The sequence below is a fragment of the Herpailurus yagouaroundi genome, unplaced genomic scaffold (assembly GCF_014898765.1).
Source record: "Herpailurus yagouaroundi ecotype Mexico unplaced genomic scaffold, PumYag 159, whole genome shotgun sequence".
Taxonomy (NCBI): domain Eukaryota; kingdom Metazoa; phylum Chordata; class Mammalia; order Carnivora; family Felidae; genus Herpailurus; species Herpailurus yagouaroundi.
Genome location: NW_024412400.1, coordinates 28,547,682 through 28,572,802, shown reverse-complemented (window position 1 = coordinate 28,572,802; position 25,121 = coordinate 28,547,682). Strand labels below are relative to the sequence as shown.

The 25,121-nt window shown below is 40.4% G+C and overlaps 1 protein-coding gene across 4 annotated transcripts in view; it reads right to left on the bottom strand.

Annotated features, from left to right (window-relative positions):
* Window positions 1-12,682: 12,682 nt before the first annotated feature.
* The window catches only part of ACP3 (acid phosphatase 3), a 46,100-nt gene continuing 33,661 nt past the window's right edge, over window positions 12,683-25,121 (bottom strand). For 2 of the 4 annotated variants that reach the window (XM_040480192.1, XM_040480196.1), the window contains exons 10-11: window positions 23,737-23,906; window positions 12,683-13,622 (exon numbers count right to left, since the gene is read on the bottom strand). In XM_040480192.1, the coding sequence (XP_040336126.1) occupies window positions 13,504-13,622; window positions 23,737-23,906 (289 nt within the window). In that variant the 3' untranslated portion in view covers window positions 12,683-13,503. Of the gene's footprint in view, window positions 13,623-15,958; window positions 16,172-22,261; window positions 23,071-23,736; window positions 23,907-25,121 lie in introns of those variants that run through there. The other 2 variants (XM_040480194.1, XM_040480195.1) reach the window with 2 other exon arrangements.

Here is a 25,121-nt window from a genome sequence, read left to right as displayed (position 1 = left end):
TTTATTTTTGGGATAGAGAGAGACAGAGCATGAACGGGGGAGGGGCAGAGAGAGAGGGAGACACAGAATGGGAAACAGGCTCCAGGCTCTGAGCCATCAGCCCAGAGCCTGACGCGGGGCTCGAACTCACGGACCGCGAGATCGTGACCTGGCTGAAGTCGGACGCTTAACCGACTGCGCCACCCAGGCGCCCCCAAAGTAACATTTTTAATAAGATCTCAAGTTTTCTTATTTCTCCACCAGATGAAACTTCCATCATTTTAATAATAGCTGTCACTTCAAGATGTGGTATAATAAGACTGAAAAAAAAAACCATGCTTCTGAGAATATACAGAGAGCTAATGAAAAACGACATCTCATGGTTATTTCTTTTTACTTTATAAAATTCAAAATGATAATGTTTTTAGATGGAAATGATAAATTCCTGTCTTTTCATTCCATATTTTATTTAAAAAACCCTCTTTATGTTGTTTACTATGTGCCAGGCACTGTTCCTGGCACTTTACAAATATTAACCTGTTTATTCCTATAACAATCCTCTGAGGTAGGTACTATAATTATTGCCATTTTACAGATGAGGCATCTGAGGCACAGGAACGTTAAATAACTTGCCCAGGGTCATATGGCTAGTAAGTAGCAGAGCATGGATTTGAAACCATGGAATCTGGCTCCACTATTTTATTCTTTTTGTCTCCCATGTTTGATAATGGTATTGAATAAAATTCCTCTTGAGTTACTTCACTAAGAATGGTAACTTCTAACAATAAGCACTTGGCAAAAATTTGGCTTAAAAGACTCGGCTCCTCTTCTATAAAAACTTAAAATAATTTAATTATTCGTAGATCAGACATAGATGTGAGAAGACAGGGACAGAAAAGGGGAAGAAAGGAAAAAAAATAAAAACACACTTCTAAAGATTGAAGGACAGACATACATGTTTTATTTTCCTCCATCCATCTTATTTATTTCAAGTATGATTTGCTTTGTACAATATATGTAAGGGGGTGGAAGATAAACAGGAAGTAGTTCTAGAAGATGTAACAACAATGAGTTACACATTAAAGTTCGACTTTAAATTTTCTTTGGTATGTTACTTACCTTGGCAAGATTACGACTTGTCCCAGGCTTTTCAGGGAAGTTATTGTTTCAAATATTTTATTGCATTGCAAATTTATTTTTCCTATATTTGGGCCTGGAAAATATGATCACTGTAAGCATATTTCTATTTGTTTAGTAATAAAATGAGTTAATTTGTAAACCACAGATTGAGAATGGCTGACTTTTTTTTTGAGAGCATGAACAGGGAAGGGGCAGAGAGAAGGAGACAGAGGCTTGAGAATCAGAAGGGGGCTCTGTGCTGACAGCAGCAAGACTGAACTCAGGAACCCTGTGAGATCATGACCCAAAGATCTGAGCTGATCAGATGCTTAACCGACTGAGCCACCCAGGTGCCCTGAGAATGGCTGACCTTTTTGAGGAGGCATCGCTCTTTGTTCTCAAGACCACAATTTTAATTGTAAATTAATAGGCCTTAATTCTTTAATTTCTTCTATTCTTCAGGCAAGACTTATTAAAACTATGTTTCAGAATGTGAGCTTGTTTCCAATTTCTTCTTTGATTCTTCGTTTGAAAGTACTATTTAATTTCAATAGTCTATTTTCAATGTCTATTTAATGAAGGCACTGTTTTAGACCTCTGAGTTACTTCACAGATGAAGTAGATAAACCTGAAGTAACAGGTGAGTATCCTGCTCACCCTGAGGGGGTCCTGCATAGTTTAGAGCAGGGTTTCTCCAAAGAAGGTCAGGAAATGCCTACAGCACAATCAGGTGTGATAACCTGCTAAAAAGGCAGATTTCTGGATTTACTAACTCAGCATTTCTAGGAGAGAGGACTGGGAATCTGAATCCTTGTAGATTCTTCAGCACACTGAAGTTTAAGAACTGCTAGTTTAGTTACACTTCAGGAATGTCCCTATAATCAATGAATTTGAGGCGGGGCTTCATGAAACCCCTCCGGCTTGAAATTGATCAAACGTGATACAGTCAGTACCAACAGTAATATTGGTTGGGTCAATCAACAAGTATTTATAGAGAACCTAGTTTGAATCAAACCAATGTATATTCTTGAATAAGGGGCAGAAAAGAATCTTAAGAATACAGGCATTCCTCGTTTTATTGTGCTTTGTAGATAACTGTTTTTTAAAAATTGAAAGTTTGTGGCAACCCTGCATTAAACAAATCGCCAGTGCTGTCTTTCCAACATCATTTGCTTACTCCATGTCTCTGTGTCACATTTTGGTAATTCTCACAATATTTCAAACCTTTTCAGTATTATTATATTTGTTACAGTGATCTCTGAACAGTGGTTATGACTCACTGACATCTCAGATGATGGTTAGCATTTTTCAACAATCAAGTATTCCAACCAAGTACGTTGGTTTTTCTTTTTTTTAGACATAATGCTATTGCACACTTAATAGACTGCGGTATAGTGTAAATATAACTTTTATATGCCTTGGGAAACCAAAAAATTAAATTGACTCACTTTAATACAATATTTGCTTTGTTACAGGTACTGGAATGGAACCTCAATATCTCTGAGGTATGCCTGTATATGCATTTGTGTTGGTTAGGACTTGGAATCAGGCACATACCTTGTACTCCCAACAGCACACTCCCGTGAGACCCGGCCTCTCCAGACACTTGACCTCTTCCAGGTCTGGCCCTGGCTACACTGACCTGGGGGGCACAGAACGCAGCTCATCAGCCTGCTTTGGGAATCCTGAGCCCTCTGGGCCTGTGGATTCCAGCCAGTCCAGAATCATCCACCTAGCTTCCAGGGCAGAGGGAGCACACCACCCCAAATTCTTTCTGAAGAGGCAGTTTAGATTGCCCACAGGCAGTCCCCATTTGGGCGCTGCCTGATAGGGTCCAGGGCATACCAATAATCAAGGCTCTCAGGTGTCTCTCACTAAAGGCTACCTCCAGGGCTCCTATTGGCAAGGCAGTCCAGATTCTTCCAGCTTTACCTTCAGGGAGAATATGTGCATTTTTGTGGGTTAAGACTGGAATTAGGATGATACCAGATACCCTAAACAGCCTTCTCTTTGAGCCAGCCTACTGCTACACCTGCCCTGTTCCAGGTCCCTGGCTACCTTGACCTGCATGGTGTGTGCATGTGTAAACACACCTTGTCATTTGGCCTTAGACTGCAGGGGGCACTCCAGGCCTGGTGAGCCCTGGAATGAGCCCCACCACCTGCCTGGCCTACAGGGAGGAGGAAGGCCAACTCCCCCAAATCTTTCTGAGTCTACAACTTTAAGTTGGCAATAGCCCCAATTTGGACTAGCTGCTTGGTGGAGTATCAACGTCCCCAGCCATCAAGTGTCTCTTTTTAGAGGGTGCTCTGACCACCCTGCACACCCCCACTCTGGCTAGCCAGTCCAGATTTCTCCAGCTCTGCTTTCAGGGGGAATACGTGCATTTGTGGAGGTGATGGCTTGGGCAAGGCAGATGCATGTACTCCCAATTACCCCCTCCTGTGACCCTACCTTTCCCTATAGATGTCCTGTTCCAGGTCCCTGGCTACACTGACATGTGCAGCTCATACATGAGGAACAGCTCCCCAGGGGGAGCCAGGGCACTCCAGGCCTGTGGGGCTTGAGTCAGTCCTGAACCATCTGCATAACCTCTGGGGTGGAGGGAACCCACCTCCCAAAACTCTTTCTGAGGCAGCAGCTTTAAGCTGGAGACACCCATCAGTCCCTGTTGGGTGTGGTTGCCTATGGAGTCCTTCATTTACCAGTTATCAAGTCTCCCAGGTTTCTCCTACTGATGATACCCTGGAAGCCTGCCAGGCCCCTTCTTGGCAAGGCAGTCCAGATTCCTTCAGGGGGAATATGTATGTTCTATGCAAAATTAACTGGAAGGAGGAGGAGACCATGTGGTTTAAAACCAGACATGTGCTCGAGGGCAAAATTTGGTGATGGCACTATATAGGAAAGGCCAAGTCCTTGAGGCACGCTAAAGGAAAAACGATATAAGCTAGTAAAAACAGAAAAGCCCAGTTAGAGAAATTATTTAGCTGTGAGCTTTATAAAGGCAGGGTCTATAAATAATTCAGTACTGTATTCCCTATGTCAAATCATGGCACAATGGTACTTAACCTTTCCTTGAGTTAAGATTCCCTTTGAAAAATATGAGAGCGACTAGGGACCCTACTTCATTCTAAGAGCAGGCACTTAGCAAATGTCGGGGAGATTAAATTGTGTACATAGTGTTAAGTCTTTTTTTTTTTTCCCCCTTCACTGAATGGCTTGGCTCACTTCCTTAACTTTGACAGACACAATTATAGACTCCTTTGCTAAAAAAACAAACTTAGAGTTTCCTGTTTAGGGAAAAAAAATCCATTGCATCTGACTTCCCTTCCTCCCAAAGTTGTACTGAAGTCATATAAAAGATGTTAAAAATAAGAATGAAATCATAACAGTGCTATAGAGAGTGCCAGTGGCAGGTCAGATATTTTAAGAAATTCTTCAAAGATAGGCAGATATGATTGAACTGATGAAGAAGTCAAAACAGGGAAATTATAGTCAGACCCACAAGAGATGAACATGGTTCTTTCTGAGGGAGCCACAGAGAAGGTGGGAGCTTGGCTCATCTCATAGATCACTAGGGAACTGTGAAGTACTTGTCCAAGTAGCTAAGGAACGCATTCTCTATCAGCTGCACATCCCACTCCTTTCTCATATATAGGGTGACTGCCCCGCCCCCCCCCAGATAAAATCTTTGAGGAGTGCTGTCTTTGGAAAGAGGGTGCTCATTTGGGAGGACACCTTGTGTGGCTGCTGTGCCCAGAAAGAGAAACAGAGTAGATGTTGAGATAACTCAGGACTTACATCACAGACATGGAGTGAAATTTTAATTTATTTTCTTTTATTATTTTCTTTTATTTATTTTTAATTTATTATTATGTTTTAAATAGAATTTATTGTCAAATTGGCTTCCAAACAACACCCAGTGCTCATCCCAACAAGTGCCCTCCTCAATGCCATCACCCACTTTCCCCTCTCCCCAAACCCCTCATCAACCCTCAGTTTGTTCTCTATATTTAAGTCTCTTATGGTTTGCCTCCCTCCCTCTCTGTTTATAACTTTTTTCCTCCCTTCACTTCCCCCACGGTTTTCTGTTAAGTTTTTCAAGATCCACATATGAATGAAAACACATGGTATCTGTCTTTCTCTGACTGACTTATTTCACTTAGCATACTACCCTCCAGTTCCATCCACATTGCTGCAAAGATTTCATTCTTTCTCATTGTCAAGTAGTATTCCATTGTATATATAAACCACATCTTCTTTCTCCATTCATCAGTTGATGGACATTTAGGTTCTTTCCATAATTTGGCTATTTGCTATAAACATTGGGGTACATGTGCCCCTATGTATCAGTACTCCTGTATCCCTTGGGTAAATTCCTAGCAGTGTGATTGCTGGGTCATAGGGTAGTTCTATTTTTAACTTTTGGAGGAACCTTCACACTATGTTCTAGAGTGGCTGCACCAGTTTGCATTCCCACCAACAGTGCAAGAGGGTTCCCGTTTCTCTACATCCTCGCCAGCATATATAGTCTCCTGATTTGTCCATTTTAGCCACTCTGACCAGTGTGAGGTGGTTATCTAACTGTGGCTTTGATTTGTATTTCCCTGATGATAACCGACATTGAGCATTGTTTCATGTGTCTGTTGGCCATCTGGATGTCTTCTTTGGAAAAATGTCTTCTGTCTTCATGTCTTCATGTCTTCTGCCCATTTCTTCACTGGATTATTTGTTTTTCAGGTGTGGAGTTTGGTGAGTTCTTTATAGATTTTGGATACTAGCCCTTTAAACGATATGTCATTTGCAAATATCTTTTCCTATTCTGTCAGTTGTCTTTTAGTTTTGTTGATTGTATCCTTTGCAGTGCAGGTTTTTATCTTGATGAGGTCCCAATAGTTCATTTTTGCTTTTGATTCCCTTGCCTTTGGAGATCTGTCGAGTAAGAATTTGCTGTGGCTGAGGTCAAAGAGGTTGTTGCCTGCTTTTTCCTCTAGGGTTTTGATGGTTTCCTGTCTCACATTCAGGTCTTTCATCCATTTTGAGTTTATTTTGGTGTATGGTATAAGAAAGTGGTCTAGTTTCATTCTTCTGCATGTTGCTGTCCAGTTCTCCCAGCACCATTTGTTAAAGAGACTGTCTTTTTTTTCCATTGGATACTCTTTCCTGCTTTTTTAATTTTTTTTATTAAAAAAAAATTTTTTTTTAATGTTTATCCATTTTTGAGACAGAGAGAGACAGAGCATGAACAGGGGAGGGTCAGAGAGAGAGGTTAGACACAGAATCCGAAACAGGCTCCGGGCTCCGAGCTGTCAGCACAGAGCCCGATGCAGGGCTCGAACCCACCGACTGCGAGATCATGACCTGGGCCGAAGTCGGACGCTCAACTGACTGAGCCACCCAGGCGCCCCTCCTGCTTTTATTTTATTTTATTTTATTTTATTTTATTTATTTTAGTTTAGAGAGCGAAAGAGTGCAAGCATGCATTCACAAGCAGAGGAAGGGCAAAGGGAGAGAGAATCCCAAGCAGGCTTCATGCTGAGTGTGGAGTCGGACACAGGGCTTGATCTCACAACTTTGGGACCATGACCTGAGCCAAAATCCAGAGTTGGCCACTTAACCAACTGAGGCACCCAGGTCCCCTTTATAAAATATTTTATTTTATGGGGCACCTGGGTGGCTCAGACAGTTAAGCATCTGACTTCAGCTCAGGTCATGATCTCACAGCTCTTGAGTTTGAGCCCCATGTCGGGCTCTGTGCTAACAGCTCAGAGCCTGGAGCCTGCTTCTGATTCTGTGCCTCCTTCTCTCTCTGCCCCTAACCCACTCGCATTCTGTCTCTGTCTCTCTCAAAAATAAATAAACATTTAAAACAAATTTAAAACAAATTTATTTTATTTTAAAGAGAGAGTGGAGGGAAAATTTTTTTAAAGTTAAGGTCATTCCACCCAGGAGATACAGACACAGAAACAGTCACCCCAGCCAAGAGTAAAGTCTTAATTTTTTGATATGTCATTAGCTGACATGCCACTTTCCTGCCCACAGACACTACTGGGCACCTATGCTATAGCTCTTGCCCTCCCACAGAAATTCAGATCAGGCCTTCCCATTCAAATGAGAGCATTCACTTCCATCTGTGGTTATGTACCTCTTATCAAGGTAATTTCCACAGATAACAACTATAAACTCTTAGGGAAAAATATAAAATACAACTAACTAAATGTACTTGGGAGCAATCAAAACCAGGCAGATTTGGAGGGGAATCAGCATTTGGAAAAAGGGAATAGCTGCTAGGCTAGTTTTATTTTGTTATGGCCTTTAGTCCAAGTGCAGCCTCAAGTTCATGCCATGCAGGGGCAGAGTGTGGGGATGGAATGGTTAAAATACAGGGAAAACAAAACAAAACAAAACAAAACATAATCCTAATCCTACCCACTTGAACCACCAGAGGACAGAGTTTGGGGGGTGGGCACCCATAGTCTCTTAAAAGTGAGAAGGAAATTCCCCCCAGTTGAAAGCCAGAGAGGAGAAACCCCAAGTTCTGTGTATAAACTCTGCCCCAACTCTATGGCTGACCCCATAGCTTAACTATCTATAGACAGGGAAGACTCCAAGCAGCCTTATTTAGGCTAAAAGAACTGAGCTGAGATTTGAGCTGCTGTCCATTGTAGGGGAGACTGTAGTTTGATTTTAGTCAATTTAACTGACAGCTCGAGGAACACGATGAAATCCAGAGTCTCTACAATATATCATTCACAATGTCTAAGACACTATCCAAAATTATATTCAAAGCAACAGGAAAACATAACTCATACATGGGAGAAAAGACAATCAATTAAGACGGGTCCAGAGATGACAAGGATGTTGCAACTAGCAAACGAAAATTTTAAAGCAGTTATTTTTTAAAAAAAAAATTTTTTCCCAACGTTTATTTATTTTTGGGACAGAGAGAGACAGAGCATGAACGGGCGAGGGGCAGAGAGAGAGGGAGACACAGAATCGGAAACAGGCTCCAGGCTCATGAGCCATCAGCCCAGAGCCCGACGCCGGGCTCGAACTCACGGACCGCGAGATCGTGACCTGGCTGAAGTCGGACGCTTAACCGACTGCGCCACCCAGGCGCCCCTAAAGCAGTTATTTAAGTAGACATTTGTTGGGGAAAGAGATATTCATGACTAAAAGGGAAACCAAGACCAGCCATCCCTATTAATCCACAGAGTTCTTTATTTGTGGATTGTGATTCATGAGTATGTGAGAAAATCCCAGAGCCTAAAAGGAGGTCCAGAATTAATACGTTTAAACAACAGAGCCCAGAGAAACAGAGATAATATAGGGAGCAGAGGAGAATTTGAAAAAAATTCCAAGTAGGATTCTTAAAGATATTCAAGAATAGATTGCATTCATAAAATAAGTGGCCATTATGAAAAAGGAACAATCAATGAATAGGAAAGTATTCTTAAAATAATAATTAAAAAAAGAAGAAGAACAGATTTCCTGAAGACTGAGTGTTCTGGAGATAAAATTTCCTAGAAATAAAAGAAAAATCTGGAAAATATGTGAGAAAAGTTGAAGCATGGAGGATAGATCCAGAAAATTCAAATTCCAGATACTTTTTTTTTTAATTCAAAGACCTGTATAAGCCAGATAGAATTAGATAGAAAAACAAATACCCATGCCTAAATACATCCTAGTGAAATTTCAGAACTCCTTGGATAAAACAAATATCTTTAAAAATTTCAGAAAAAAAAATGGAAGAAAAGGAAAAAAGAAAGGAAAGGAAAGGAAATAATATCAGATTACTTACATTGGGTGAGAATGAAACCAATCAGACTTCTCATCAGCAGGCCTGTGTGTTAAGAAGACAACAGAATACTACATTCACATTCTGGGGGAAAATGATTTTCAACCTGAAAATGTATACCTTGCTGACTGATAGGTAAGTGGAAGGGTAAAATACACACGTACTTGGACATATCAGAATCAGAAAGCTTAGTGCTCAAGTGTCCTTTAAAAAATTACTTAAAGAAAATGAAAAAAAATAATACAAGAAAGAGGACACCATAGGTTATAAAAGCAGGGAAAGATGTGAAAATTCAGAAAATCTAGGTATAAGTTCATAAAATTCATGCTAGTCACTAGAAGAACTAAAACCAGACATCGTTGACAGGATTGTCTCTGATGATTAGAAATGGGTAGAAAGACATTTTTTATTGTATTTTATACTCTTCTATATCATCTTAATTTGTTTTTGTTTTAAAAACAATTACTTGATAAAAAATTTAATAAAAATTTAAAAAGGTACCCTTTCCCCAATCTTGCAGTAGTTTTAAAGGGTGTTGTCAGATTCCTTCTTCAGACATTTTATAAGAAGAAATAGTTCATTTAGTATAGGATAGTGTTGGAAAATTTTGGGGTGTTGCTGTGAAGACAAGTCTACAAATAAAATATTTCAGAGAAAACCTTGATCAATTCAGCACACACACACAAATAGTAAGATGTAGGCACATAAAAAGGATGACTTTCATTTCTTCACCGTGACCTGAAAGTGAATCTTGCAAACTAAAACACACACACACAGCATTCTTTCTGCTTCAAAAAGTTTGTCATTGGTAGAAAGTATAACTGTCCCATATGGTAGCCACCAGCCACATATAGCTTCTGAAACTTGACATGTACCTAGTCCAGATGGAGATGTGCTAGAAGGGTAAAATACACATCAGATTTCAAATACTTACTATTAAAAAAACCTGAAAAATATCTCGATAAAAATTAATAATGTGTTGAAATGATTTTTTCAGTGCACTGGGTGACATAAATTTTATTATAATTAATTTTGTGTCTACTTTTACCTTTTTATAAAGTGGCTCTTAGAAAATTTTAAATCCCATGTGTAGGACTTATTCATGGCTTGCATTATGCTTCTATTGGAGAGCCCTGGTCCCAAGCACCAAAACGTAGCACACATTCATTGCTGCCCCAGTGGGGTTTCTATAAAGAGAGTTTTGAAGGAGAAAACTAACATTTTGGCTTTCACTTACCAAGAAACTCCTCTGGCTATGAAGACACAATCAATGCTAGCGATATTAGAAGACAGAAAGAAAGAGACAGACAGAGAATAGGAAGTTGGGAAAATAGAGACCATGACTGAATTCAGGGAGAAGAAATGCCAGTTTTCCTATAAAAAGGTTTCTTGGTTGAATGACGTCCAGTAAAATGTTTGCCTCTGTCTTATACTCTTCTAATATCATACATTCTTCTTTTTATAATCATATTTTCTTAATACTTTCCTTACACAATGCCATTCTAGCTAGGAATACTAGCTAGACTAGTCAAGGGAATACTCTACCTTGACTTTTATAGAACTTTTCTACATGTATATTGATCATATTTTTTATGGTAGGCTATTTCCCTACATCCATGTGGTAATTACTACTTTATTCTAATCCTGTTCGAAGGTGTCTATAGCGGCTCAGATGTGGGGAATACACTGCAGAGCAGAAGTTATCTCAATCCTAGCAATTATCTTGCAAGCAATGTTTCTCCTCATGTCAGCTGAGCCTCTCTGACTCATCTGAAAAAGTCACTTTTATCAGTAGAGAGAATTTGTATTTTTCTGTTGAAGTTGGATGATTAGCTTTTTTCCTGGGGAATGTGAGAGTGCATCTGTGCTCTCTGCTTTATCGCCATAGATCATTTGTCACTTGTGATTTTTCACTCTGCCTTGAACTATGAAAAGCAATTACAGTGTTTGTCAACAGAGTAGCTCTGTGGAAGGGAAAAGAAACAACTCAGTTGGGAATGACAGCTTTCTTTGCAATAATCAAGAGATAGGAGAAGGAAGAGAAATGGGAGAGATTAACCTCCCCCTGCTGAAACAATAGAAAGTATTAAACATTGACACTGTTAGAAGATGATATTAGGGAAAGCTTGTGAAGGTTTTTACTTTCACATTCTACCAGCCCTGTATAAGGCTGTTGTTGGGGTCAAACGCCTTACTAATCACATTAGGGATGGACAATTTAGCATGTAGGCCAGCGATTAGCTAACAGTAGGTCCTCTAACAATGTTAAATACGTGAGAAGATCCTTGGCCTGTGGTTCTGTTTTCTACTTCTATTTTAAAGTCTCATAACTTATTAGCATAAGATATTATGTCCCATTACTAATATGACTGGCTACTTTATAGAGACAGTAATTTGTCATTTCTTTTTCCTGCTATAGATGTTTTACCTCTTCCCAAGTTGAGGATGAAGCCAGATCTTTCATTTATTTTCCTACATGCCTTTTGTGTTACTGGAGAAAGCAGCAGTTGCCAGGCAAGAGAACACAACTCCTTCTCAAGATTTTTTTTTTTTTTTTTTTGCATAGCCTTAGCTCAGTGAAAATTACATAGAAAGTGAGGGTGATAGAGGTAAGTGCTTGAAGTTTAACAGGAGAAAGCCATGGAATCCAAGGGGTGAAGAAGATTCCTGAGACTCAGAGATGGGGTGGGGTTCTAGGAGGGTTTCTGGTTCATAGGTATCACCCCAGGTAGGGGACCGGACAATGCCAGGATGGTGAAGTCCAAGTGTGTGGTCTTGGGAGCCATGCATAGATGTCTTCTGCCTACCTTCAGGAGACCATGTGGGAATAGACAGTGTGTTTATTGGAGACCAGTGTAGATAGCAGTCTAAAGGACCCTCATCCAACTCTTCCCACAACATTCCAGGACCTTTAGTAATACCTGAGAAGGTGAAGAACTCTACCAATGAATGAGATTGAATTTCCCACCAATTGGATGGTTAAAAGCTCAGGATGGGTTAAGACTGTTTAGAATACATATCAGGCTTACTGTAATGGTACCATTTATGAACATGCTTTCTTGGACAATGACCAATCCATGAATGAAATGAAATGAAAAACAAATTGTTCACAGAATATGAGAACTAGATGTGACTTCCATGTTTATCTAGTCCACTCTTCTTTTTTAGATAATTAAACCAAGGTTTAACAGACTTAAAAGAACTTGTTCCAAGTTGTTGGCCTAAAGCCAGTGCAGAGCTGTGGCATAGGGTCATCAACCTTCATCCCATTTTTCTTTCTACTTCACCACTTGGGAAATGTAGATCTATTTGTGGTAATTAAATATATTATTATCTCATAGTGGCCATGAAAATTCTCATGAAAGTAAGTCTCTTACTTTAAAAATGAAATGAAGAAATTGAAACTATAAAAATATAGTCTCAAATTGTGGTTTATATACACAATGGAGTACTACGTGACAATGAGAAAGAATGAAATATGGCCCTTTGTAGCAACATGGATGGAACTGGAGAGTGTGATGCTAAGTGAAATAAGCCATACAGAGAAAGACAGACACCATATAGTTTCACTCTTATGTGGATCCTGAGAAACTTAACAGAAACTCATGGGGAGGGGAAGGAAAAAAAAAAGAGGTTAGAGTGGAAGAGAGCCAAAGCAGAAGAGACTCTTAAAAACTGAGAACAAACTGAGGGTTGATGGGGGGGGGGGAGGGTGGGGAGGGTGGGTGATGGGTATTGAGGAGGGCACCTTTTGGGATGAGCACTGGGTGTTGTATGGAAAAAAAATTTGACAATAAACTTCATATATTGAAAAAAAATAAAATAAAAATACAGTCTCATGGTAGAGGTAGAAAAAAGAAACATGACTGCATGGACTTCCTGGTTATTCCCCATTATAGAAATTGTGGGGAAAATGACCTGAGCAACAATTACAATAGTTGATATTACAGTTTCTGAGAATTAAATACTTCTCTCTAAGGCAGTTTCAATACAGCTATGTGTTTGTATGTGTTAGTATATATACACATACAGAAATCTGTTAGCTATCAAACACTGGGTAGGAGTTTCTTTTCAGGAGTGTATACATGTTTGTATTCAACCTACTTAACAGCTAAAAAAAAGATTTATTTACACCTTCTGGTTGGGTCTTATTTCTTAAGAATCATCCTACATGATACTATTTCTAGTGTAAGTATTGTCATTATCCAGTCTTCTTTAATCTATGTTGTCACACGTTGTAACCATTTGCTCTTTGAAGGCAAAAGGCTGGTTGGAGTTTAACTTCTTTCTTTCTTTCTGGACATCCATGCCAGAGAATACAACTATCTTTTGCAGAAGAACTTCTTTCTAGCTGCGTGAGAAGCTTGCACTATGATGAGGAGGCCTAACCATCAGGAGACCTAACCAAGTAACTTGGGGTTCATTCATCAGTCCCTGGGTCACTATGAGTTCAGACCCTGCTCTAGCCAGGCTCAAAGGGAAGGGTGTGGGCAGGGTGATGTCCACATGGTGAAAGCCAGTCCTTTCCATGAGGCATCACTGAGAGGTGCTGCATCCCAGGAGGTTGGTGGTTGGTGTGGTGTGTCCGCCCTTATTCAGCCATCTGTTCAGATATTCCGATAGGGGTCTCTGTGCCAGCAGGGCCCATGGCGGATGAGGGTAAGCAGCAACACCACGAGGACACCAGACACCAGGCAAAAGGCAACAGCAAGGACAACCCTTAGAACTGTGGAAAAATTGGAAGACCCATAATGTAAAATTAATGGATTAGGAAAATATGAAGATTATAAAATGAGGAAAATAGGAAGATCACACATCAATGTTGATTTCTGCCTTAATTGTAAAAATTCAGTGGTGTTTCTGAAGCAACCTTGAAACCAGTAGCGTGTGCTGAAAAGACACTAGACCAGGAGTCAGGAAATGACCTAGGTTAGTTCTGGCATGACCTTTGACCTCTGAGTCTCAGCTCCTCCACCATAAAGGGAGGGTGATTGACTTAAGTATTTCTTTTTCCTTTCCTTTTCTTTTATTTTCTCTTCTTCTTCTTCTTCTTCTTCTTCTTCTTCTTCTTCTATTTTTTTTGACTGAAGTATTTCTAAAGTCCTTTCCAGCATTAACTTCATGCATTTTTATACAGTTAAAATGATCAATTGTTCATGGTCTCAGTGTCAACAGAAATACTATCATTAATTGGGTCTAAAAGAAATGGAATATCATCTTTTAGTTTCTGATTTGTTTTTCAATAAATACATTTTAGAGAAGAAACCTTGAGCACATGTTAACAATCACAAGCATTTTTAAGATAATTGTGTACTATTGCTAATCTGCACCTTTATTTACACATAGCCCTTTGATAGCTGACCAGTCATGGGGAGATATACGGGGTCATTTTTTATGAGATGCTATTCATTATTACATATAGGAAGTTACCCTCCACACACACACATTCACACACACACACGCACACACACCCTGGTACACTGTAGTATATCCATCATAAATATCAATTTGTACCATTTCTAAATGGATGTCTGATCTTCATTGTAAAACTAAAGGATTGGTGGTTGGTTTAGGCAGTGGGAGAGTGAACATCTCTCTGACCTGGCAGCTCTGTCTACAGAAGCCCTCATGCTCCATGGAACACAGTTGAAAATCACTTATTTAACCTAACCTTATCATTGTAGACGTGAAAAAAAATAGTAGAGAGATTAGGTAATTTGGCTAAGGATAAGCAGATAATTGTATTTGGGTTGGAATATATAGGTTTATCAGTCTCATGATTCACTAATGACTCAGTTCACTAATGACTTCCAAATTTAAATCTTCTGCAAACTCAAGACTCATATATCCAACTGTGTACTTGACGTATTCCCTTGGACATTGAATAGTCATTTCAATCTCAGCGAGTCCAAAACTGAATTCCCAATCCCTTCATGCCTTCTCCTGCCCCAAACTCTGTTCTTCCTGCAGTCTTCCTCATATCATTTGATGGAAAATTTCTTCTTCTGTCTCAGCCCCATACTCTTGAAATCTCCTCTGATTTCCTCTATTTCTCTACATCCTATAATCAATCTGTCAGTAAGTCCTGTTGTTCTTCCAAAAACTATATCTAGAAACCAATGATTTCTCCCCTTCTCTCCACCACCCAGGATTATTACAACATCCTCCTGACTTGTTCCCTAGCTTCTATACTTTCTTCCCTATGATCTATTTTCAACACAGCAGCCAAATGACTTCAATTCAAATCATGACACTCTTCTGCCTAAAACAAAGTCTGCAATGAATGCTTTTCTCACTCAGAACGAAAACCAAAGTCCTAACGATAACAGTTTATAAGGCTCTATATCATCAGGCCTGATTAACATAGATTTCGTCTCCTACCACCTTCCCTTTGCTTACTCTCTTTTGGCCACACGGGCCTTGTTGTTCCTCAGACATGCCAGGCACACACCCATTTACAACTTTTGCTATAGTTACTACTATTGCCTAGATGCTCTTCTCATGAATCTCTGCGTCAGGTAACTCTATTGCTTTCTTTGCTCAAATCTCATCTTCTCAATGAGGACTTTCTACTTAAAGGTGCAACCAATATGCCCTTTCCCCATTCCCACCCCCAGCTTGGCACTTGGGATCCTCACCTTCCAAAGTACTTATTTATTATATTTGTTACTCATTATCCAACCCTCTCTCCCTCTAATAGAATGTAAGCTTCATGAAGGCAGAAAACTTTGTCTTTTTGTTCATGAATGTATCCCTGGCAGTTAGAACAATAAATGGCACATAGGAGATGCTCAATAAATATTTGTGGAAAGAATGAATGATTTAGAACTCACAGGTTCTCAATTCTTAGTTCGGTGCTTTTCTCACAATGTCAGGATGCCTCTTAGCATCACGAGAAGATTAATATTAATAAAGTTAGGTCGTGGTGGATGGGTGCCATCACCCCTGTGAATGGAGTTTATATAAAGGTGGAGGAAACTGAAGAGAATTGAGGAAGGAAGGAAGGAAGGAAAGAGCTAAATAAAATGGGGGAAGAAGGCAGAGACTAATGATTCTTCAAAGTTAATGTTCATGGATGATTATCTGTATTTGGAAATGTATTTTCAATTATTTTTATTGGCTACATTGTCATAATAGTCCCATGGAATATACTTCCCCAATATTTTCCCTTCCTTCAGTCTTTCCTAGACATGCAGTGGGCACACACCATACGCCAGGTCAGCGGTGTGTTGGGTTCTGGGGTTCCATGATCCCTGATTTTGAGATCACCAATATCTAGTGGGAGAACCAGATAGACAATTATGAGATCATGTGATAAATAGTAAAATAGAAGTATAAAAGACATGCCATTGGAGTAGAGAAAAAGTTGCAATTAATACAAAGCTTTCTATTTAGAAGAGAACGAGGTTGGAAAGTCTTCTGAGAAAGTGATAAGATTTGAGCAGAACTTTGAGGTAAATAAGACTTTTCCATGCGACAGAATGAGTTGCACAAGAGCGTGTTTGGGAAATAATGAGCAGTTGCACGTGGCTGGAGTATAGCTTCTGGTGAGTTAAGACTAGATAGGTAGGTTGAGGCCTAGGTTTTAGGTCTGGTTTGTCGTGGGTATATGGAAATCATCAGCAATTATGACACATGGAAGTGACATAGCCCAATTTGTATTTAAAAAAAGAAGACAACTAAAGAGAAAGATAGGGTGGTGGAGACACCCTAGGCCTGATGGCTATTAAAATGCCTTTGACAAGATACTTAGGGTTCAGCACTGGAAGTGTGGTCGACATTGCAGATGAAGGAATTCTAGGATACTCTTGCAGTAGAATTGACAGGTTCTGTGATGGATTACAATGTACTGGTAAAGGAGAAGTGGAGTCACGGCCACCCATGGGTTCTAGCTTGGGTGAAGAAGATGATTAGGCTATGAACGGAGATTGGAAGTCCATTAAAAAGGATCAGTTTGGAGTGGAGGAGATAATACATTTTATTTCAAATGTAGGATTGAGATGGGTTAATATCCTCGTAGAAATGATCAGTAGGCAGCTGAAAAAAACAGATCTAGAATTCTATATGCAGATGTGGAAATAAGAATTGTAGACGTAAGAAGATGGAGGCCTGGGTAATGCTGGCTCATGGTGAGGGTAGAATGACGGAACCAAGGACAAGCCAGTAGGATGTTATCATTTAGGGGGTTGGAGGAAGATATGAGTCTAAGAACGTAGAAAAGACTCAGGAGAGACTCTTTCTCCCTCTCCTAAATTAAAAAAAATTTTTTTAAATGTTTTTAGTTATTTTTGAGACAGAGAGAAAGCACAAGCTGGGGAGGGGCAGAGAGAGAGGGAGACAGGAACCCAAGAGGGCTCCATGCCGACAGCACAGAGCCCGATGTGGGGCTCAAACTCATGAGCTGTGAGATCATGACCTGAGCCGAATTTGGATGCTTAGCGGACTGAGCCACCCAGGTGCCCCATATCTCCTCAATTTTTAAAAATTTATGCTCCCTTGTATTGAGAAGCATTTTGTGAGTTTGATAGAGTAATGTTCTAGGGTCTGAGAAAGAAAGCGATCAGTTGCATCTTACTGCGAAGAGGTAGGACCGGTAACGACAGACAAGCTCTCCTACCACACAGGAACACATGAAAGCCACTGAAGGCAGTGTGAGTCAGCACTGCTCTTCTGAGATCTATTTTGGCAACGTGTATCAAAAAGCCTCTTCCTCTCGCCATTACTCCTGACGTCCTGTATACTCTTCCTCTTTCCTGTTTGAATAAGTCTGTCCGCATCCTCGTCCTTGGATTACTGCAACAGTCTCCCAGCTGTGCTCCCTGCTCTCAGTCCCACTGCTCTCCAATCCTCTCTCCCCACTGAGGACAGAGGTCTTTCTAAAACAAGAAGCCCATCCCATCATCTGTCCTCTGCCGAAAACCTCTTAATGACTAGAGCTATTCAACTTGACCTGAGACACTTAATGTCCGCCTTCCCAGTGTTTGCACTATGACCGGACATACTCCTTCCTGTTCCTAAAATGCCCCATGTTGTCTTTAGCCTCTGGGCTTCTACACATTTTCTTTTGTCTGTAATACTCTCCTCTCTCCTCACCTCCACTCACCCTGTTAATTCCTTCTTTCCTTCAGGATTCGGTTTATTTTTTTTAATTAAAAAAAATGTTTATTTATTTTGAGAGAGAGAGAGAAAGAATGAGTAGGGGAGGGACAGACAGAGAGGGAGAGAGAGAATCTCTAGCAGGCTCCACACTGACAGTGCAGAGCCTGATGCAGGGCTCAAACCCCCAAACCGTAAAATCATGACCTGAGCCAAAATCAAGTGTTGGATGCTCAACTAAGCCACCCAGGTGCTCCCAGACTTTGGTTTAAACAGCACCCCCTTTGAGAAGCCTTCTCTGACCCCTTAGACTTAAGCTAGTTTCCTTTCCCCTATATCCTTTATTATAGTATTACCATACTTAACTGTTAGGGCTTATTTAATTTTTTATCCTCCTGTCCTCCCTGCCAAGGGGTCCAGGTCACATGGGGACAATTTTCTTGTATTGCTGCTACTTTCTCAACAAACTTAACACTTGCTACATAGACATATATTGGGTACATGAGAGGTACTCAAAAAATAGCTGTTATTAAATATTCATTAAAAAGTTTTTTTTAATGTTTTTACTTATTTTTGAGACAGAGAGAGACAGAGGTTGAGCAGGGGAGGGGCAGAGAGAGGTGGAGACACAGAATCCGAAGCAGGCTCCAGGCTCTGAGCTGTCAGCACAGAGCCCGACGCAGGGCTCGAACTCATGGAGCGTGAGATCATGACCTGAGCTGAAGTCGGATGCTTAACCAACTGAGCCACCCAGGCACCCCATTAAATATTCATATACTTTGACCCACTAATTCAAGTTTTGGGCATTTGTCCCAGGGGAATAGTCAACAAGACAGTGTGGGATGGAAAGGGAAGATGATATAGTAAAAACATGGTGTTAGAGACTGTGAGGCTTGAACCCTGACCCTAATACTTGTGGCATGTTGTTTTCTGAGGCTATTTTCTTCTCTGTAAAGTGGGGATATGTCCTATTGACAGGAAAACAAAAACAGGTCACTGAGCTAGGTGCTGTGACTTTCAAAAGGGAAGTTTCCAAAAAGAGATGGAAGGAAGAACATCATTTTATGGAATAGTTCAGGAGTGAGCGAGGAGGAAATACAGAATACAAATGATTAGTTCAAGAAAATTGGGATTGAAGAGAGTGAGATGGAGCAGGCACTTGAGATGTCCTTTGATGAGAGATGTAGGCATTTCCTAGTAGAAGGAAGCCACCACAGAGGAAGAAAAAGAAGCTAAGCTTCACTGAGGTCCCAGGAAATGAGGGGTGGGATCATACACATGAGGAAAGGATACTCAGGGAGTAACATGTTTTCTTGAGGAGTAGCAGTAGAGTCAAGTTAAGGCTACTAATATGTTTGGTGGTAGTGACAGGAGAATCTAAAAGAGTTTTCAGTGGACTATCTTGCTCTTCTAAGGACATCTCACTAGAATTAAACAAGCCAAGATGAACTTGAAAGTTTGGGGAAAATAACAAGGCCTTCCTGTAGAACTCAGGAAAAGGGTCCAGGAAGGGTGAATACTTTGGCCAAACAGCGTTGAAAGAACCAGCTGGGGTTGAAGTAGAAATTTCAATATTCATAATTTGAAATGGTAACAATAGGCTTCTGTTCCAACTTAGCAGATCAGAATGCCAACACTGTGTGGTTGGTTTAACCAAGGGTTGGATATTATTGTGGGTGGGCAGGGTATAGGATGGGCCACTATTATGTCAGAATTGCCTAGGCTGAGGACAGGAGGGGGAGTGAGGAGTGAGCTGGCATATATACCAGAGCAAGTTCCCAATGCCATTAATGAATGATGACACATGTCCTGGGAAACTGATGATAGTAGCAACAAGAATGAGAAACAGGTGCTATAACTGGCTTCATCTCTGAGGGAGGAGGGGTGCTGGAAGAGGTATCAATGAACAGTGGCTCCAAAAAGCAATAGGAGAACAAAAGAATGCCAAGCTGACAATGCTGAAAACAGGCCAAATAATACAGACATATTGGTATATACATATATGTATGTAGTTGGTGACTGGGTCTTTATAGTACACTCCCATTTGAGGCTCATTCATAGCTTCTCTCCCCTATTTATTGAACAAGTGAGTTCTAAGCTCCTGATACCTGGGTCCAGCCATGAAGAAGCCAGGCTAAGTGTGAAGGGCTGAACATTTATTCAATTAGCAAATACTGACTGAAGGTACCAGGTTCTAGGCATTGTCTGAAGATTTAAGGAGGGAAAGGGTAATGATCTTGACCTTAGGAAGCTCATGGTTGAATCTTGGGCATGTGTATATTTGCTGAAGATTTACAAAGCTTTTTATAAGGAGAAACTTGAACTTCCCACCATTAATTCTCCTTCCCACTAAGTATGTGGTGCTGGAGATTGAGGGAGAGGGGTGGGAGAGTGCTAGCAATGAAAGTCTGACTGTGTTAGTAAAATTTTGGAATTAAGAAAGCATTTTCTAAAAAGGGATTTTACTTTCAAGTAACATAGTATGGAACTTAGACTTATCATGAATTCCCCAGCAAAGAGTCTGCTTACTTTAATTGATATGACAGTGATATTAATTTGGTCTACTAACGCTAGTGAATAACACTGCTTACAGGTATGGGTAGGATTTCATGGGTGGCAGAGTAGCCAGGCATTCTGCACATACACGATGTGTCCTGTATTTAATGGTTTGTCCTGCTTCCTGTATTGGCTTTCTCAGGACACCCTAAATGTTCTGTAGCCATTTTTTTTCTGAGTAAATTATAAAAATGCAGCAGTTAAAGCTATTATTCAAATTGATTTGGGCATCCTATTTGCTAAATTTTGTGCCCTACTAAGGAATCATTCAATGCCTATACGCTTCCATGCTCTGGCATGCTTCATGGTGTCTCTGGCAAGGCAAATAGGATTTCCTGTCCCAGGAATTTCCCAACACTGAAAACAGTCTGTCTTCCTGAAATTTTTACCTGATACCCCAAGCAGCACTCTTTGAGACCATATAGAACAAATCAAATCCCTTTTCCTTAAAGAACTTCAGATATTGAATTTGCTTTGTTGGAGACCGCCTCATGTTATAAACTCTTAAGTTTTCTATGAGCTCAATCCAGTGGTGTGCTAGTAAACTGGATCAAAACCACAAAAGACAAAACCCTGGTTTGTGGCATATGCTGATTTCTGTGATGAAGACACTCCAGCCATGACACCATGACCAATTTCATGCTGCCAAAGTCAAGTGATTGAACTCAGAGTTGGGAAGGGCTGTGCACATTCCACTCTTGAGGTTGGTATGTGTTGGCTCCAGCACACCGATGCTTCACTTTTTGTTTTATTAACATATTTTGCTAATTGGTTTCACTCCATTTGAATACCGAATTGATACTGGTGTCTTGAGGAAAAGAATTTTATAAATACTCTACAGGAAGATTTGTGAAGAGGAGGTGACATACTGGCTATGGAGGATAAAGGAAAGGATGGGCTCAAAAATACTCCCCAGGTTAGCAGGTATCACTGCTGATCAAGATAGAGACGGTATGTTCAAGGAGGAAAGGTAAGTGACCTATACATCCATTGGGCAAATATTTAGTGAGCACTAATTCATGTCAGGCACAGGTATTTCTGAGACAGATATAAGAGAGACCACAACAGATAAAAACCCTTGCTCTTGTGTCGTTGATATTTGATCTTATTAGAATTGGACCCTTGAAGGAAACCTGTGGGAATCTCATTGGACCCAGAACCTTCTGCTGAGTAAGTCCTCTACCCTTTCCAGCTTCAAGCCACTAAAAGATTTGATAAATGGCTTTCTAGTACCTTGTGCTGTACCATTAGAAACTTCCATCCAAACTGACTTCACATGGTGCAATTGTTACCTCTTACAGGTAGCCCTTCCTGACATTCCTCACTGCCTCCCTCCCTCTGAATCTAGTTAACTCTTGTTCCATAGCAACCCTTGTGGTGGTAAGATATAACCCTTGTTATTCTGTGTAATATGTATCTTTTTGCTTTCCCACTGGGTTGTAAATTTCCCAAGGGTGTTTTCTTGCAAGTTCCATCTTAATAGATAAAGCAGAGCCATCCATCAGCTTAACCTTTTTCTGAAGTAGTAAAGACCGAACTAAACTCATTTTCAATGTAAAATATTCACCTAAGCCAGTCAAGATCATTTTTACTTTACATTAATATTTTCCCTCCTGTTACATTAAAAATAAAATCCCCAAACAAAAATGTAGCCCCTAAAATCTGCCCTTCACGTATTTTATTCTAATTAAACACACACACACTTTTCAAAAATCATTTTAAAAGTAATGTTTTTGAACTCTCTACTAATGACTTTATTCACTAGTTTACATTTGTCTTATTGTGGAGGAAAGTTACATGCATGGGGGAGGAAGAGTAATCAGAGAGCAGCCCTGAGGACAAATATTGCCTTGGGAAAAAATAATGCAAATAAATATATGAATCAGTGTCTCAAGTCAGTCGTTCAATGACTCACTGGGAGAGGGAATGGTTTTTCCTCTGGACTCTGGCACCCAGCGGAAACCATCTCTAGAAAACATTTCATCTTTTTCTACAATGGTAACGTAGCACAGTGTTCTCTAGGCGTGTTACATCTGCCACATGGCAAATCTACAAGACTCTAAAGAGTGCCATTTGAACATGATTTCTTCTTGCATAGTGAGTAGTTTCAGCAGGGCCAGGAGTTTGCTTAGGTTTTCTGAAGATAATCAGGATCGAAACCTTACACGTTCCTTTCGTCCTCAGAATAGCTATCACAGCCATACTTTTCAACATTCCGGTAAGTTTTGATCTTGAAGGCATTCAGGAACGCTCTTACATTTCTAATTTTGTTCCAGTTTGATATGTATCATACTTCCTCTCCCAAATCAACTCCACATTCAACATGTCTTACCATCTTCCAAGAGAAACCACTCATGCAGGGTACTCATCTCTGATGGTTGTGCCTAAATATTGTGCTCTCACCAAATTACTTATTTGCCAGGATGTCTGCTCTCCAAGAGCTGCCATATATATTACATACAGCAAAGTTTTCTGGCAAATTTGCTTTTGGTTTCTTCAAAAGTAACATGGATTTTCCAGGGCTAAAGGATACAAAGAGGTGTTTATTTTTCAGCTTTTCTACCCAATTAGTTTTAACACAAATATATAAAGATAGTACCAGTGTCCCGGTGGAGGTGATTTCTCCGGATTGTTCCACTGTATCCATTTATCTGCCTCTCCTTGTGAGAAGGCTGGAACTAACAGTTCCAAAGCTGGTCCTCTGCCCATTTGCCTAGGATGAACTTCTTCCCTTCCTTGCTCTCACCCTAGATTGTGGATTTTGTTTGAAATCTGTTCCACTTCAGACACTTCAAGAGCAACCTCATTAATCCTGCTCAAATGAAATCTGGAAGTCCTTAAAAAAACCAAAAGGCTCTATGTGGCCAGTTCATGGCAACCCCAAGAACTTTGATTTAAGTTTTGCCTCTGATTATATTTTGACATGATGTTTTGTTTCCGTAAACACTGAAAAAACCAAGTCAAGGTTTAGGCAAGTAGGGGCAGGGCCTCATGGAGAGGTTGGAGTTGCCTGAAGTTGGGGGGGGGGTCCCCGGAACACACAATTATCACCTCAAACCTATTTCCCTCAAAGCTGGGAGTGATGGCTGAGTGATATTCTCAAAGCACCACCTGTCTGGAGAAAGGGTATTCTGCCTTCTCTACAGAGCTCTGCATGTACACTGACCCATAACATCCTCAGTAAGTACCTTGGTTGTTGCTTGTGGTCATACACTCCGTGGACCAGTCTTGGGGGATCACAGGGGCAACCAGCTCAGCAAACTTGGTCAGAGGACAGCTGGGAGTGCAGCCTGGCAGTGTGAGGGGATATGGTTCGTGCTGCGTCTCATTCCGATAGTACATCTCTATGAAATACTCCCTGGTGGAAGAAGGTAGAAGAGAGAGCTGTTAGTTCTGTGTTGTTGAACTGCCATTGAATATTTTCCCATCTGGCCTGTAACATGTCAGCTGTAGGACTAGGGGAAGAATATACAGGAATGAGTAGATATGAGCTAACTTAGGTGTGGGAATAGGGAGATTGGGGCCAGTGGGTCAGATCCAGAGGGTAGAAATGGGAGGACTGGTTTGTTAGATAACCAGAGACAAAGGAGGTAGGGACCAGGAAGCTTAATCAGAGAGGGAGCTACCAGGTGGTGGTTGGGGGAGTTGGGGATGATTTGATGAGCCTTTGAGTAAGAAGTGGGGATCAGGTGGGGTGTTGGGTTTTCTTTCTCCTATTCTCTCCCCTTTATGATCCCCATTTGCTTCATTTTCTTTTCCTCTCTCAGTATTTCTTGTAGCCTTTCCCCTGAATGAAGTTGTCTCTCTTCTCTTTAGCCAGGCAATAACTTGGAAACATGCGCTTAAATATACATCAAGATTTTATCAAAATTACATCTCAGAAAGAGGGTGTGGGTGTATACCTAGGTAATTTATACTCCCTCATCCTCAATACTTGAAAAAACAAGGTGTTGTTTCAGGAAAAACCACTGGCCTTTGACAACCTTGTAAAACTAGTACGAGGGGCTTATGGAAGTCTTTTGCCAAACATGCAGGAGAGAAATTCAAGTAGGATTTAGTGATCATTCTTGCCGTAGTAACCTCACAGCTGCCACTGTTGGTTGTTGTCATAAACAAGCCTTTAAAACATCACTTTGAAAGCCACATAAACAGTATTAACCGCAAATATTCACTTAGAGAAATTTTTAAAAACTTCCCAATATTATGTGAATGAGTGCTTTTACCCCGGGATAATTTTCCAGTGACAGCATCTTTTATCTCAAGATGATATGGCAAACATAACTAACAGTCAATCAAAATTCGTGATTCTCTTTCTACTGAAAGGAGTTATGGCTGAAAATGGACTACATTTCCCAGACTCCCTTGTACCTAGGTGGGACCAAGTGACTACAGGTATTCCTTGGAGATGTTGTGGGTTTAGTTTCAGACTACTGCAAGAAAGCAAATATCACAATAAAGTGATTGAAAGGAATTATTTGATTTCCTAGTGCATGTAAAAGTCATGTATATTCTTTACAGTAGTCTACTAACTGTGTAACAGCATATGTCTAAAAAATGTGTATAACCTAATTAA